At 40.2% G+C, this 16,545-nt stretch overlaps 1 protein-coding gene across 1 annotated transcript in view; it reads right to left on the reverse strand.

The window, feature by feature from the left end:
- Positions 1–261: 261 nt before the first annotated feature.
- Positions 262–16,545, reverse strand: part of sntb1 (syntrophin, basic 1) — a 36,909-nt gene continuing 20,625 nt past the window's right edge. The window contains exons 3-8 of the mRNA XM_082551971.1: positions 15,276–15,393; positions 15,042–15,131; positions 13,435–13,571; positions 13,032–13,228; positions 5,368–5,597; positions 262–3,190 (exon numbers count right to left, since the gene is read on the reverse strand). Coding sequence (XP_082408097.1) covers positions 3,098–3,190; positions 5,368–5,597; positions 13,032–13,228; positions 13,435–13,571; positions 15,042–15,131; positions 15,276–15,393 — 865 coding nt within the window. The 3' untranslated portion in view covers positions 262–3,097. The remainder of the gene's footprint in view (positions 3,191–5,367; positions 5,598–13,031; positions 13,229–13,434; positions 13,572–15,041; positions 15,132–15,275; positions 15,394–16,545) is intronic.

The following is a 16,545-nucleotide window of genomic DNA, read 5'->3' on the forward strand; positions in this document are numbered from 1 at the left end:
AACTCAACTGCTCCATGAATCCTATCTGCTGAAATAGCCAATAAAACACTTTCTAAGTAAAGCTGATCTGCCACCAATACACTGTAATTTAGCACGCTGCTATTCATCCCAACTCTCTGTTAAAGTAAAACTTGGTTTTCGCTGCACTGCAGAGAAAATATTTACAGGTAGCGTTGTGCTCAGCTTGAGCCCGAAGCTGAAGGAAGAGACAATTCGAGTGCTCCATCATAACATCATAAAAAAAAATGAGCTGAAAGCCAATATTATCAACAGATTTAATTTACATTTTAACATGGCAGTAGTGTTGATTGGTCCTCAGTGTTAATGAGCAACGAGTAAATCACAAAGGAAGACAATGAAAACAAACTCATCATGTCACTGTTGTTAAATACATGATTTATGTGCAGAGTTTGAATTAAAAACTAAGCTTTTCATTGTGAGTGACAGTACAGTAGCTGCCGAAGGCATCGGAGTATTCTACGTATCAAAGCATCCTTTAGTCAAAGAGCATCTCGCTGTTTGGCATTATCAGTAAGTGCTGGATTATCGAGGTGTTACAGTGTCTCTTTTACTATCAGTACAACAAAAATTTCTTCTACAGTGTAGTAAGATTACAATCACAGTGTGTGTGTGTGTGTGTGTGTGTGTGTGTGTGTGTGTGTAAATGACCACTGGAAATATTTCAGTGTGTTTACAATATAAAGAACGCAAACACAAAAATACCACTTTTAACAGCCATCATAGAAGTCACACTATTTCATGCTCACCCTGTGATCTCTGATTCACTTCTTTTATAATTCAAATATTTACTTTCTTCAGATGTTTAAAGGCACGAGAAAAGAGCCGGCAGCCAGCCTGTCAGAGACAGAGCGGCATACAGAGTTGATCTGCTGCATGACATCTAAAAGAATAATGAGCTGCGTGGCGGCTACAGGACTAAAGCAGGATTGAAGACCACGATAGCCAACTTGTTTTGGTTTTTCCTCACAAATAATACAGGAAGTTTGGGGCAATATTTCATCGAACTTTAAGTTTCAGTACAAATACTGAGAATCACTTGAATTATACATGGCAGGTATTTTCGTGATCGGGTTGCAGTTTGTAAGCAGTTTGTGATGTAGAGAGAGGTGTGCTGGGAAATTGTCAGCCCTGGAATTAAGACAAGAGGAGCAAAACAGCATCATCACGTCTGATCGGACTGGATACTCTTAGTGAGATTGTTTGAAATGATGAGAGGTATGCTGACTCAGTTTGTTAAAAAGATCTAAACGAGAAGGCTCACTCAGTCATCTAAACATAAGGCCACAGACCACAGCTTAGAGTGGAAAGAGGAAACAGCTACACTGGGTCTGTCCAAAGGTTCTAGAGCTGACTTATTAACACGTCATGTGTTTATTGTGTGAAAACATCAAGTTATTGTTTTACAGAGTTTACTGTTATTAGTCAAGTTCTTAGCTGCAGTCTTTTTTAGACTAAATCCCCTTTACCACAAGGTCAATTTAGCAACTGGTAACATTTTCTCCAATGGCATTTTGTGGAAAAATATTTTTCCCTCAGAATAGGTAAATAAACTTTATTATGTAAGTTTAAGATTAACTGTTTTCAGGCAAAGTCTTTATTTTTCGACCAAGTTAGCCTCACTGTGTCCAAAGATAACAAAATCAACTTACTAGTAGAGTAAAGATTAAATGGGGAAGACAGAGCCAGACTAGCTGTTCATGCTGTGCTGGAATACTACTCGGAAAATTCACGCAAAAACGTCTCACATAAATCCAAGAAAACTGCTCAAATAATGGTATCCTACTTTCTGAGTTACTAACATGAAGAAAAGGATGGCAGAAGAAAGTAAGCATTTAGCTAATGGTAAGAAACCTGTGGTTAGTGGTGCAAATTCATGCATTAAACATTATCTTTGGGGTTTAATATGTCATGCTGTTTCCACATCCTGACTTTTAGTTTGTATTTCTGAGCGAGGTCATCGGTGTGCTTTGGACAGCACTGTACTGAAAGGTACCAACCCACGGGCACACGTGAAGGGCTCAAAAAGGTAGAGAAACTGAAAATGCGACTTCATAAGAGGTCACAGTTCTGGCAGAGCTTTTAAATGCGTTAGTAGTTCCTAATAAAGTGGTCGCAAGTGCTTATAGCAGTCATCTCTCAGCAGGAGCATCAACGAGCATATTTACCTAAAAGATTAAACTGCTTCTTTAAATTATCTGCTCAAAATAGATTTTCCAAAATACTCTACATGTCTTATTTAGCTGTAGTTCTGTCAGGGATAATTTAATCAAACGCATCCCTACGCCCTGAACGTAAAACTCCATGCATGTAACGCTAATTTAACTGTCAGATCGCTGTCAGCTCAAATACTGGGCCACCAGCTTATTGTGTGCGGTGTATTAAAAGAATACAGTGACATTTTGAATCTGAATGAGCTGTCACACTGTGGGAATCCGAGCCGCGGACTGTGGCGACGAGCTCCGATGATGAATGCCGACACTGCTAGCGAGACATCTCAGGGGACGCTAATAAAGACAAATGCGCAAAGTTTTTCCACAGTGTGTCAAGTGTTTGTGGAAGAAAAATGACAAGTGAAATTCAGAATGTCCTTTCAGAGCTAATGGTAAATAAATTATTTAATTGGTAAATGGAAGGCAGTTTGCCTGGTATTTTGATTGAATGGAAAGTGAATTCATCCCAGGCCTGCTACACGTGGACAGTCCTTCCAAATCCGAACGTGACAGCAATGCCCGATATTCTCCTTTCATATGTCCTTATGTCATCCTTCTGTATCTAGGCCAGTCTGAACTTTCCTCCGTGTTTCTTCAATCAACATTTCAGTCCATGCAGCCATTACAGAGAGTCTGTTAAGAGCACATTTTCACTTTGATCTCTTTCTTAATTTTTTTTTCTTAAAGATAGAGTTGGAGAATCCATACAGAGTTTGATTTCCAGATAGAGGCTACATTCGCTCAGCTCGGGTTTCCGACTGAAGGAGTTTGAGGTGGTTTAACTGCATGCAGGCTGCAGATAGGTGGACAGACAAGGTGGAGTTCTGCTTTCAAAGAAGTTTACATGTCCCTTTGTGGAGACGCCATCAAGCTACCAGACCCAGGCGGGAGATCTTAGCAGAGAGGAAAGAGTGGAGGATGAAGACGATTGGCTTTGGACATGAGTGGAGGTCCAATTGCTATAAAAGGAAAAGAAAAACAACAGGATTAAAAATTCAAAAACACAGCTGGGATACAAATGAGAAACAATGATCTATGTATATTTAAAAAAAAAAAAACAGAAAATGAATCTGCAAAGCACTTAAAACCAAAAGAAATATACTCAAAACTAACTGCACACAAATGGTTCTCCATGTGGCAAGTATTAGACGGCCCTAGCTGGTGCCAAGCACACACAAGTATGCACGCAAACACCACATCACTATGAACAAAGCTCTCTCATAGCCTGAATCAACAGTGGGTGATTTCACCGGTACTGTGACTCATATCCTGTTCCTGAGGTTAGTGGGGAGATTTAACCTAGAAATTCACACTAAAACTACTGTTTAGATGGTTAACTGTAACACTGCAGAAACAAGTGAAGCCAGAGCAGATCTACATGTAGCTACACTGTGATTGGACCATAAAGCTTGGCTTGATATTACACGCTTTCTGTATGTGCATCTGTGACAAAATTAGACAAGTTTAGATCCTGCTAAATTTACAGTACAGTACATACTGTGTGGGGGAAAAAAAGACTCCTAGTTATCTCCTTTTTCAAACGATGAGCTAATGAGCCATCAGCCACATCCGCAAATGTCTTGGGATTCCTCTTATAAAGCCTATAGCTGTGCTGGGATTTCAGAAACACTATAGACACTAAAGCTGTTTCTGCTAAGGTAGTCAGCAGTGGGTTTTGATTCAAAGCGCCAAAGTCTTTGCTTATTTGCCATCAGCTTAAACGGAGCAGTCAAACGCTAGTGTATCCGACAGAAGTTCTACACAGAGCTGTATGTGGACTGTCACAGCAGATCGAGGCGTTGACATAAACATCCGTTTCCAATTTCTAAATCCCATAAGCCTGGGGAGTCTATATTGTTTCACCATCACTCTCTCTTCCAGCATACAGTAAATGACACGGCTTTATGAGTGATGCAAAGGCAATGTTGTTGCTCTGGGTAAACACTTTGTTTAAAGGCTGGGGAAAGGTACTCTACAGGCACATTAATAGTCACATAAAATCCAACCTAAACCACACTGATGCACACACTGGCTTGGGTTTGCACTCGGCTGTTTTCTGGTCCTGAATTACTCGAGGTTGGCCTCTGAAACATGAGCCACCTGGACATCTAATCAGTGAACTGCTAGGTGGTGTAAAACAGATTAAAACTCTTACAGTAAGTGACGGGCTATTTTTAAGGAAAACTCGTGTGCTCTTACCTTCAAAGACTTAAGTGTTCGTGCGAAGTTTATTTCATTTCAGATTTTTTGATTAAGTGCTGTAATTTACTTTCTGCTGTACCACATTCCTTCTTCCTGTTGCGCTTGCTTCTAGCGCAGCTCGTGTTCCTTAATTCCCAGAAGGCCTTGCGAAAGCCCCTGAGAGTGGGAATGAACCTATTCTGTTTACTGTGAGGTGTGTGTAACCACACCCATTTAAGCCTGATGCTTTTTACTCACCAGTATTTCTAAACGCTGACATAATTATACCACTTAAACACTTTTTAGGACATAGTGTCTTTTAAAATGTGAATTACTGGAAAATCAAGCTGCAACTGAACCCTTTGGATTCAAGGAATCCACGGCAACTTCCTCGGGAAGATCCGAGTCAGCATTTTGGCCCGTGCCTTACCCACCTGTCAATAAAACAAGGTTTTTACAAACCTCTTCACTAAAATAAACACCACCTCTGAATCATGGTTAGAAATGTAACAGGTATGGTTTATAGTCAGGAAAATGTAAGAAATTATGTGTCATAATGTGTGTTTGTTTAAAGTTGATTTTGAACAGGCCTGGGAAACATCTGCAGAAACATCTGGGCTACTAAAGTAACTCCTCCTTTCAGTGACACTTTGTGGCTGCTGCACGTTTGACTTTCACAGCCTTAGAAACTCAAACTCATTCTTTTTATTAGATTGTGCCGACTCCAAGAACAAGACTTTATAGAAGTGCCGTTATGATATCTTTCAATTAAACTATGGTGTAGCTGAAAAACAAACAAAAAACCCTCACAAAAATACAATCACTACTATCAGTGTTCACCTCTTAGAAGAAACCGATTCTTATACATGAACATATTTTGTGAGGGTTTGTGTGTCTAAATGTGAAGTTAAAAATACAAAAAATGAACCAAAGAAAAAAAAAAAAAAACACTCACAATTTCCCCTTCCTTCCCCCCAAAGTCGAGGAACAGCATGCGTACTCCGTCATCTGAAGACATCTTTAGTTTTTCAAAGGGGTAAGAGAGGAGAACTTGGGGCTTGCTAGTAGTGCGAGCTACTCTCTCCTCAAAGTCCTCCCCATCTTCTGCTTTCGGGTCAGCCAGCACAGAGAAGCCCCTCTCATAGTGGATCGCCAGCCGACACTCCTGACCCCGGTACAGACAACCTGGAAGACAAAGATTTTTGACTGTTAACAAGGTGCTCACGATGCTTGGCTTGGAGGTGGAAGAGTGAGGTCTAAAGGATACCTGCAGAGAGCAAGAGTAGAATAGCTAGTCTTAACATACAAGGGAAAAATTTTGTTTTTTTATGTGTAAAAACCATAAAATCCTTACAAAGTGTTGCTCACTGACAAAAGCTGTGTTTTGTTCACAGTCTATAACAACTGTGCCTGTGGAACCCAAAGTCCAACAAGAGACTGGAACATTAGCTATACTACATCCAAGAGAGGTACACTTCCTCTGAGTGAACTGGGATGGCTGATCTAAAAGAGCTTTTGCATATTCATGCCAGTAATATGGTTTATTAGTGCCGTTCGAGGGCTGGTTGTCAGTCTTGGCACGTTATAAACAACCCAAACCCTCGTATCTCTTGTATCTCATATCTGTTTACTTACTAAATGAAGTAGCAGCATTTCAGTGACACACTCTCCTTCTCATTCGGCTGAAAGCAGGGAGTGTAATTTCTCTATTTTACAACATTTCTCATCACTTTTCTCCCGCTCTTCCTCCTCTCGTCACAGCAGGTGTCTTAGCTGAAAGCTGAGTGTACTATCTTTATCAGCTCCTCCTGCTTTGCCTTGTCCCCGCACTGTGTGATCTAGGTGCATTTAGCCTTATTTTTCACTCCTTGACAGCAGAATACCTCCACTCCCTGCAGCAGACGTGAAGGCCGCAAGACGAAAACTTCATTTGCAGCACAAACTGTGCTCTCCTGACGATATCTGATCTACCAAGCAGCGTGTTTGTTTGACAAAGAGACGGTAAGAGAGAAGAGAGATGTTATCTTTCTATTGTTTGACCAAGATGTGTGTACAAGGATGGATGTTTGTATGTAGATATACACACACACACACGAGGCACTGTTTAAAAGCACTTTTAACATCGCAGGTGATTTTCAGCATTTCTAAACACACTAGTTTTCTTTACAAAGTATTAATTCTATTCTACTTTCACACAATAACAGAATAATTTCAGAAAATAACAAAAATGATCAGTGTCAATGTAATCCATAGCACAAACCACTGCTGTGCAATGATAAGCTTTAACTTTGTAGAGGTAGGCGATGGATATACAGAGATATCACAACATTTCCATGTGTCAAGAACTGGAGTGAGAAGTATCATCAACAAAGAGAGCCACACAGTGCAGAACAAGCCTGGTAGAGGCAAGAATCAAAGATCTCAAAAACTGAAAAGAAAACTAGTGAGAGATGTGTCTGAAGACCCCAGAACAACTGCCAAGACATGAGTGAATGACTTGGCTGAGTCTGGAATTGCCTCAAAGAAGAAAAATCCTGCAGAGGAATGAACTGCAAGCCTGCAGAGCAAGAAAAACTCCACTTCTGCAGAACAGACAACTTTAGGCAATATTATAGTATGCAAAGGATAACCTGGAGAAAATTATGGATACTGGAAGCGCAGGCTTTGGTTAGATGACACCAAACTAGAGTCTAGTTTGGCCAAAGAGATACTGCTTATGTTTGGAGAAAGAAGAGGTGCACGAGCTACAGAACACCGTCTCCACAGTGAAACACGGTCGTCTGAGTATTTTGTTGTGGGAATGCTTCTGTTCGTCTGGATCTCGGGGATCTTGTCAAGGTGGAAAAAATCTTTAAGAAAGACAGCTTTGTGAAGATTTTCAAAGAAAACCTCAAGTAGTCAGCAGCTAAACTAAGTCTGTGTCTTCTGTTTGTCTTTTAACATGAAAATAACCCAAAAACACACGTCACTTCACGTCCTGGTGAATAACGACCTCCAGTAAACCACATTGTTGCTCTTTAGGGTTTAGTAGTTGTTAGCTTGTCGTTAAACTGAAAGAGACACATAATGTCTAATTAACTATGTTGGCAGTTAAACCTTCCTAATCAGACTACCATGTTTCAGTTTATCTAAAAAAACAAAAAAACAACAACAACAACAACAACAACTAAGAGAGGACGGTTAGCAAATGTGACTTGACTTCCTGTGAGTTTTATTTCCCCCGTACAGGGTAATTTGCAGTGCACAAGAATGTAATTAAACACAGAAATGCATTCTACATTCATTTTGATTTTGCTCTTTTCAAGCATATTTCAGTGTGGGTCAGCAGAAAGGCAAAAAAGAAACTTTAATTTCACTCTGGAATGTCTTATTCTAGATTACAAACAGCGGGAGCTGTCAGCTGTAAAACAAGCGTGGAACAAAATGCTACACGAATGTGCTCAATTAGCACTTCATCATACTCGTTACAAAGCAAAAGTAGGAGCACAAACTGCAGGTGCACAGAGATTAAAAGCTGCAGGTTTGGGTCAAGTTATAGGGAGCGCATAAAAGTGATAAACGTGGCACAGCTTTAGTTAAGACACAAAACTAAAGCCAGATTTACATTAGCTGAGTGCTGTTACAGCCAATGACATTCATGCAGGTGTACAGCATTATTAGTGTTGCTGGCTTAATATTAATGCTCAAGTATCTGCTTTTTTTTTTTTAGTTAAACAGGCGGAAACTTGTTGACACCTGTAATCTTTGAAAATCCTTCAAACACTCCAAGCTTACTGTACACCTCACGCTATGAACAGCTACGTTTCTTGAGACGACCACCTCAGTTTGAACTTCTTTGAACTCTTGACAAACAAAACCAAAAAACACTGACATAAAAGTTGGAGAGCAATGTGAACAACATGGTGACAAATATAAAGTATCTGGCAGTGTTTGAGTATTTTTAACCTCCTAAGACCTGAACTCTTCCACGACATGCATTTTTAATTTCTCTTTGATATTTGGGCTGATTGGGAGCTGATGAATGTAAAAACAAAGAATTACCAGATTTATTTTTTTTTTTTTACCTAATTTTTGTTTCTAAGAAAAATGAGAGCCACATATGAGGATATTTGTTTAAACATTTGATAGAACAGTAGCAGTATAATGTCCTCGTAAGTGGATATCAGGCCCTTGTAGAGAAAAATTGACTATTTTGGTATAAATAACCCAAAATGTGATGTCCACATATGTGGACGCCAGGTCCTAGGAGGTGAAAGGTCTTTTGTCCACTTTTGTCTGATCTCCATTTGCATTTATAACAAATTGAAATATATGCAACTTTATGTTAATGTTGTTAAATGTAGCACAAAAGAGACTCAAATTACATTCAAGTAAATAAAGCAATAAATTAATCTCTTTCCTACTTATTGCCTGTGATACTCAAACAACAACCTGTGTGATGACTACGCTTCAGGAAGTAATGTTGATATGGAGAGCAGTCTGATTCAAATAGAAGCTGAGCCACACACATACAGTCAAATAGAGGATAATATCCTGTTTTAACCCCCGATGAAAAATGAGTCTCATAACGTGTAATATTTTTCTAACGATGTATAAACAATGTGACGGGAACAGCGTGTTCCTAATGGTATAAATGGCGCTGCAAATGAAACAAAGAGTGGCGGTCTTTGTTGTGTTCAGGAGAGAATATTAGACCTGAAAGTCTTCTACCTGAGAACATTGTTCTGTGGAGAAAGTTCCCACAAGAATACACACACAGAGGGAGAAAGAGGCTTTTCAGGCAGCAACAAAAGCCCTTCTTTCTGCCTGATGGTGAGTGGAAGAGACAGAAGGAGGGGCAGAAAGTGATAACACTGGGAGCCAGAGAGGAGCCAAATGAATCAGGGAAAGAGAGGGGTCAGAGAAAAAAAAAAGGAGGGAGACACTAAGTGTGTTACAAACACCAACAAGTGGAAATTCTAAAAGATTATTAGGAGACAAAAAGTTGCATTCAGTATTATTTGTCTTGTAACTTGTAACTCATTAGGAGGAGGCAGAGTACCTCATATTTTGAAACTGCAACCCACAGCTCCGGTCTTCAAGTGTCGCAGCAGGTTAATAGGTTAATTTCCCACAGCCCCTGAGATAAAATTGCTTTTTAAAGTCCTCTAAGTCATTAAGAGGTTTACCTGTTCATTAAGGAGACTGTATCGACCTCCAAGACAATTCGGCAGGTTCTGCAGCTGTCACTTCAACGACAACATTAAAGAGAAGCTTGAAAAGGAGGACGTGGGGATTGCTGACTTTAAACAGCTAATGGTTTGAAGCTGAGAGTAAAGTTTGCTTGACTTTGGAAAACACAGTTGAGAAAGCGGTCTCGCTACAAGACCCATGTAAAACGGCATTAGGCAAATCACACATGCTAATTAGCGTGCATTACAGGAGGGAAGGCGGAGAGCTTTCAGTTATTGATTTTGATTAACACTGGTGAAAAGCATGCAGATGTCGGAAGGCAGGGAGAGAGGATTTACGGTAGACATGAGTAAGGTTTAAACTATTCATATATTATGCCATGATATGCACCACAGAACATCGTGGCAGTGACTTCTTCCGCTAATTGCTTAAAATACCAGAATAACCTCGAGAAGGTTTAAGTCACCTTGGATAATAATAATAAAGGGAATGACAGCAGGCCGAGAGCTCACAAAATTTGATTTCAAATACGCCTTTAAAGCCCCTCAAGAACGGCCTTCTGCCCGATGAGTGAGTGAAAGTTAATCCATCTTCAGAGCAAATCTTTATTATAGGATCTGACAGTGAATAAACTATAAGGATGATTTAGAATATAACACAGACGAAAAGCAGACAAGGTCAGTATAATGAATCCTCAAGTGGCAACCGCTGACACATGAGCAAATGCACTGAGGAATGTGCATCAGTCCATTCTAGAAAAAAGGTTAGGTATAGGGAGCAATGGAGATTCAAAACCCCGTGTCACCAACTTATTACCCAAAAGAATATTAAAGTATAGTCAAAAAATTAATCAAAGAAATCTATTACAATAAACATTTGTAGCAGTGGTAATAGCATGGTTCAGTAGACCTGTTAGTTGGACGAAAGTGATAAATACCCCATCCACACACAAATGTTAAATGGTCTGCAAAGGAATAAATTTGTATATTTATTGCCGTTCCCAAAAGATGGCGCCTCCCGACCTGACCTCTACAGTCAACATGAGTTTTAAAAACATGAGCTGTGAGTAAAATCTCAACAACTCTTGGCTGGATCGTTGTTATATTCATCAGATTTTAGAACTTTAGTGAATCACTTGCATTTAATCTGTTGTTTTCCATCAGGTTGCTTTATTAATTTAAAAGACCTGTAAAACTAACACCCTAAGCGGTTCCTCTCTGCTTAGTGCTAAGGAGGAAACGTTAACATTTTAATATGCTAAATGATCATGGAAGGGTTCAGACCAGTATTAAAAGGGTTGGCACCCCTTTGCTTTACACATACACACATCACTGCCACACATCCCTGAAGTCTGCTCAGCAGATTACTGGTCCTGGTTGGCCCGAGGTCCAAGTTAAAGCATAGCAGAGACTGGGACTGGGATTTAAAATGCTCACAAATTGTGAATCTCCTTCCTCTACTAATCAGGAAACATCAGAAAAACATTTTCAAAACCACTTTTTGTTGCTTGGTTTTTAACCCCACCAGTCAGCTGCATGTCTTTGGACTGTGTGGGTAACCGAGAGAGAACCCACACAGACACAGGAAGAACATGCAAAATGGTGAGTGGTGAGTGGTTATCAGTCTCTTTGCTTTAGCCCTGACACAAGACTGGCTACCTGTCCTAGGTTGACCCCGCCTCTCAAGCTGGAATGTAACACTCTCAACCCCAAATTAGATAAGGAGAAGAAAATGTATCGATGGGTTTTTAAAACCCAACTGAGTTTTTCTTACTGCTAGCACTACTAGCATATAAACAGTCTTTACAGATGTTGTGCATGCAGATGTTTTAGCAAATAAAGCAGCTGTCAAAAAAAAGTCAAGCAGCAAACAGCAGGGAGACTTAGCTAGAGTCAAAGCAGCTCTCTGGTTTCCTGAGGATTATTAAGAGACAGATGCCTGAAAAGAGAATGAAAAGAAGCACGACTCCAGATGAATTTGAACGTTTCTCAGTCTGCTGGGTGTTTAAGTTGGTCATATCAATTTGAATGATGATAATATGTTGTTGCTGTTTTCATAGAATTTTTTTCAGCTACCCCTGAGTGGCCAAAAATAGTTACAGCAGACTCTAAAGGCCCTGCATGACCGCACATGTGTTTTCACTCATCTTGGTAGAATCAACCTCTGCTCAGATTGGAGGTGGGCAAAGCTATGCCGAGCAATATAGGACTATGCACCCACACACCCCTATGAAGTCTTTTGGTCATCCAGTAGACAAGTAAAAGAAATTACCTGTGTGGCTGTATCGTGGCTGTGGCCTTTGATTTCTTTCTGTCATTGCTGCGTTTAGAGCAACAGATCATTTATGTTGAGCAACGCGCGTCAGTCTAGACAACGTTTAGTCATGGGATTAAAGAAAATGTGCTGATTGCGTTCACATTTCACAGCTAACTGCCATGACAAACAAAATCATACTTTTACAATGCAGCTTAGAGGTTTTAAATTAAGTTTCACAGACGTGAATAAAGTCGTGCTACGCTAATCACAGCGTGACATGTGTGGAGACGCATTTTTAGGAACGTTTTAACAAGAGCTTGGCGATAAATGCTCCAGAAACTACACTGACAACGAGGACACAATGACGGTGATGGTCACCGCTCGAGTCGGAATAAAGTCTGTTTCGTGATTGGCTAGAATCTGAAGAGAAAGTTAGTTTGGCAACGTGAGAAGGGGCACCCAAGGGAGAAGTGGAGTTCCCAGGGCATTCTGTGCTTTGGGAGAGGGAGGGGTGGTATTCTGCTGAAATTCCCGGGATGACCAGTGCTCACTGCTAAATAACACACACACACACACACACACACACACACACACACACACACACACACACAAGCCCGTTCAGCTATCTTAGTGAGGACCTTCATCGACATAATGGTTTCCCTAGCCCCTTACCCTAACCATTAAAAATGAATGTGGTTCTCACAAGTATAGTAGAATGCACATGTTGGTCCTCACAAAGATAGCTAGACAGGAACACACACACACACACACACACACACACACACAGTAGAAAAGCGTTCATTTCTATAAAAAGCAAGTACTTTGTCCACATCCTCCATATGGCTGTCAAATTATATCACAAACCCAAAGGTATCCTAATGTTTTAGTGGATGTAGGAGTCTGTATATATTATGCTCTTTGTACCAGATTTACGCTTGCCAGACCTCAGGCTGTACTTACTGGTGCAGCCTCTTAAATCTCTCTGGATATGATTTGCTGCAGCATGCCTGAACACACGTGAGAAAGCATCACAGAATCCAGCACAGTGACCCGCACAACTCAACCTGCTCCAGCCATAGCTCCTACATGCATTCCTGTCTCTATGCAGGTGTATCAATATGCATGTTCCTATGTTTTTTATGCATTATATCACTTAATCTTAATGTTTGTGTGCTGTGTAGCGGGACTCACTCGTAGAGACTTCTTTGATCATCTCAGCTGATCCGTGACATCCATTCACAATGTGTCTGGTCCACAGGGACAGGTCCTTGGTGGTCTCAGTCCGGAACAGGTGAGTCTCAATGCCAAGTCGTGTGCCAGTCCGAGTGGCAAAGAACAGCTCTGTGCCAGAGTGCGGCGACCCCCGGTCAGGGCCTGAGTGGACCAGACTAAATAAACACATACAAAGCCTTTTAGCAAAGAGAAGAAATTCAATATACACTCTTAAGCTTGGAAGTATTTTTAGAAAAATCATTTTTAAATGAAAAAAGCAACACCATAGTGTTAGTCATCATAAAACAAATTGAATGTGTTAAGGCCCAATATTAATGCATGTGCAAGTTTCTGCAAGTCAGTATCTTTATGAGGGTCCTACCGCGTTGCTAAAAGTGGGTAAGTGTGTGTAGGGCTCTGCCAGGCCTCCTGGCCTCGTGGTAAGCAGTCATATAGCAGCAGGTCCTTTTCTGTCACCACCACCAGCACCGGCTTCCAGCACTGCTTCTCACTTTCTGTCTGCAGCACAAACAACGAGACTATGACAGCTTTCCTTTAATGGTCTGACATATAGATATATAAAAATTAGTCTTTTAAAGAGCTGCACTAATCAGGAGGATTATCCGCACGACAAACGCTCCAGCTATTGGCCCATATAGTCAATATCTTTGTATGCAAGGCATTGTGACATAAATTTAGCAGTATTATTTGATGACAAAAAAAACCTGATAGATGAATTCAAAATTAAATGATCAATTAGTAAAATTCTAATATAATAGATTAACTAGGCAGTTAATCCTGTAAACCTGTGCAATATAAATTTGATCACATCAATTCTGCACGATTAGAAATACCTATTCCCTCTTGTGGTTTTTGCAAATACTAAGATTGTCTTCATGTTTTTAAATGAGAGTGCTGATGAGGCTGATCACTGGCAGTAACAGAGAAGACTGGTGTGTGTGTGAGCATGTGTGTAGTTGCAAGGCTGTTCTGTTCTGTCACAGGAAATGTCTAGATTCACTATTGTGCACCCAAAATAAATGTGGCTGGTGTGCAGTTGTAGGTTTTTTTTAAGCATATGCTTAGCGGTGCCCCCTCAGCCACTCATCTCTACAAACCCCTCACTCAGAGCACGCACACACCAAGTGTGGTATTTCATTTTACAATGCTCCATAACTATTCTCATTATGAGAGCTTATCTGCAGCACAGCCACGGAATCCTAAGCTGCTCTTTGAAGTTCTGCCTCATCCAATCGTATCGTGGGATTTAGAGGGTCAAGGGTCATATTTTTAACATAATCAGAATATGTTGCTAAGTAACAGTATTGTGCTGCATTTAAAGATTAAAATACTGTCGAATTCACGAGGACTAAATTAGGTAGATACAGATATCTCTGCACAGATGTCTGCATGTATGTATACACAGTACAAACACACACCACATTAATACTTTGTCATATATTCATACATCATCTGGGCCCCTTTCCCAGGCCCACCGCCTCACTAATTTACACCTTTCTGACATGCAGATTGACCTATTGCTTTATCTTTCTCCAACAGTTAATCTGACAACTCCAAGTAGTATGCAACAAGTAAATACTGCCACTGCTTTATCAAGCAAACTATTTTTGTCGTTTTCTGTGTACAAATGTGTGCAGCTGCATGGCGATTTTCTTGACATTTACACCTGACTATCATATTTCCCCCTTCTCTGTGACAGATGGCTTTTTATGCTGCTTTTACGTGACTATTTTGAAGGATTTCTACCATCTGACTCAATTAAAAAAATACCCTTTACAACTTTACACACAAACAACAAATGCTTTATCTCATAAGGGCATTAACTCAGATTCCAGATATATTAACCCTCATAAAATACATTGGAATAATGTATCAGGAGCTAATTAAGAACTGATATAGAAATTTGCTGTCCCACCCCCAGAGGGTAGACAAATTTATATCCCCACACTGTGAGTAATGCACTCCTACCTTGCCTGCAAGCCATCCCAGGTGTCGTATCTCTTTGCTGCCAGCAACTCCTGCCCTGGCTGTGTTTTGGATAACCTCTTGCAGCACCCGCTGTAGCAAGATGGATCATTTTTAAGGTAAATAGTTCAATATGCATAACTTAACATTCAAAGACATTTCCAGAGGCTTACTTATATCTACTGAAATATCGAGTGCTGAGAGACACTGGTATAATATTTCACGTAGAAGACAGACCTGTGCCAGTGCTGATGTGACAGAGTGCATGGCGGAGAACCACGACAGGGCAGATGGTTGGTCTGGGCAACGCAGCACCACAGTGTGCCTGACATCAGGAGAGTGTAGCTCTAGTTGTCTACAGGGGAAGATAAGAAAAGTTAAATAGGTTGAACTTCTCTGTTATCATCCTGAAGCGAGTGCTAAAACCTTGAGAGTGAAGAATCTTGAAAATATATTTGTTAGCCTTACCACAAAACTCCAATTTATTCTGGACTTATAGTTTTAGGACTCAAATATTACCTTTTCAGGTTTGCGCTTTAACATATGCCCCCTTTCTTATTTGCTTAATCACAGCAACTCGGTCAGAACAATGAAATAAATGGCATGGAAATTTTTGTTTATTCAACATGCATTGCATTCTCTGTGGGAGACCAGCGCCGTCTCTCTCCAAATTTCCATATCTAATCTGCTTACATGAAATGTGAGTCTTTCTGGCCTTGGTTAAAAAAAACAAACAAACACATGCCTTTCAATCTCTCTGAATGGCTCTTTGATTGTGTGCTCAGTGAATATGAATTTTAAAAAGGCACATGTGTCTGCCTACAGTGCATAAAGTGGTGCACTGTTGTTTTATAGGGCAGCAAAGCAAGTATACAGCTCCACGACGTAAACCAGTATGCTATAGATAAATAACCTGACCACTTTAAAGGAAGGAAATAATAAGAGTAACAGTGGACACAGAAAACTATTAAATATTCTTGACTCAAAGATTTAAAAGAAGCGATATGGTAGCAACTGTACAATGTGTACTTCACATTGTGTTTGGGCCGTGTTTGAAGTATGCACAGTCTACAATGTTTATCACGTGATTTTCAAGGATTGAAAATGCACAAATAAGGTAAATGAAGCCCAAGTAGGAACAGTGTCTGCTTGTGTACGCTTTGGTAATATCCATTTAATAACAACCTTTAAAATACGATTGAAAATACAGAGAAAAAATTAGCTGTGGCACAGTGGACTAAAACTCCACACTACGGGTGGTTTCAACATGACAAAAATGCTTTCTTTGCAGCTTTCTTTTATCACACAGACGGAGAACCTGAAAAAATCCCCAGTGGATATGATTAATTTGCTCTTCTATCAAAACGTAGGCGAGACCATCTACCGTAGATAAGCTCCAGGTGTTAATCTGAACTAAAAATAGAATCAGTGCTTGTAAAAAGGCAGGTTGATAAAGGGCATCCTGGAGGAGAGGAGCTATAAGGGCTGAATTCCGGGGCTAAAAGTG

Source organism: Aulonocara stuartgranti (assembly GCF_965226115.1).
Source record: "Aulonocara stuartgranti genome assembly, chromosome: 11".
In the NCBI taxonomy this organism is placed as follows: Eukaryota; Metazoa; Chordata; class Actinopteri; order Cichliformes; family Cichlidae; genus Aulonocara; species Aulonocara stuartgranti.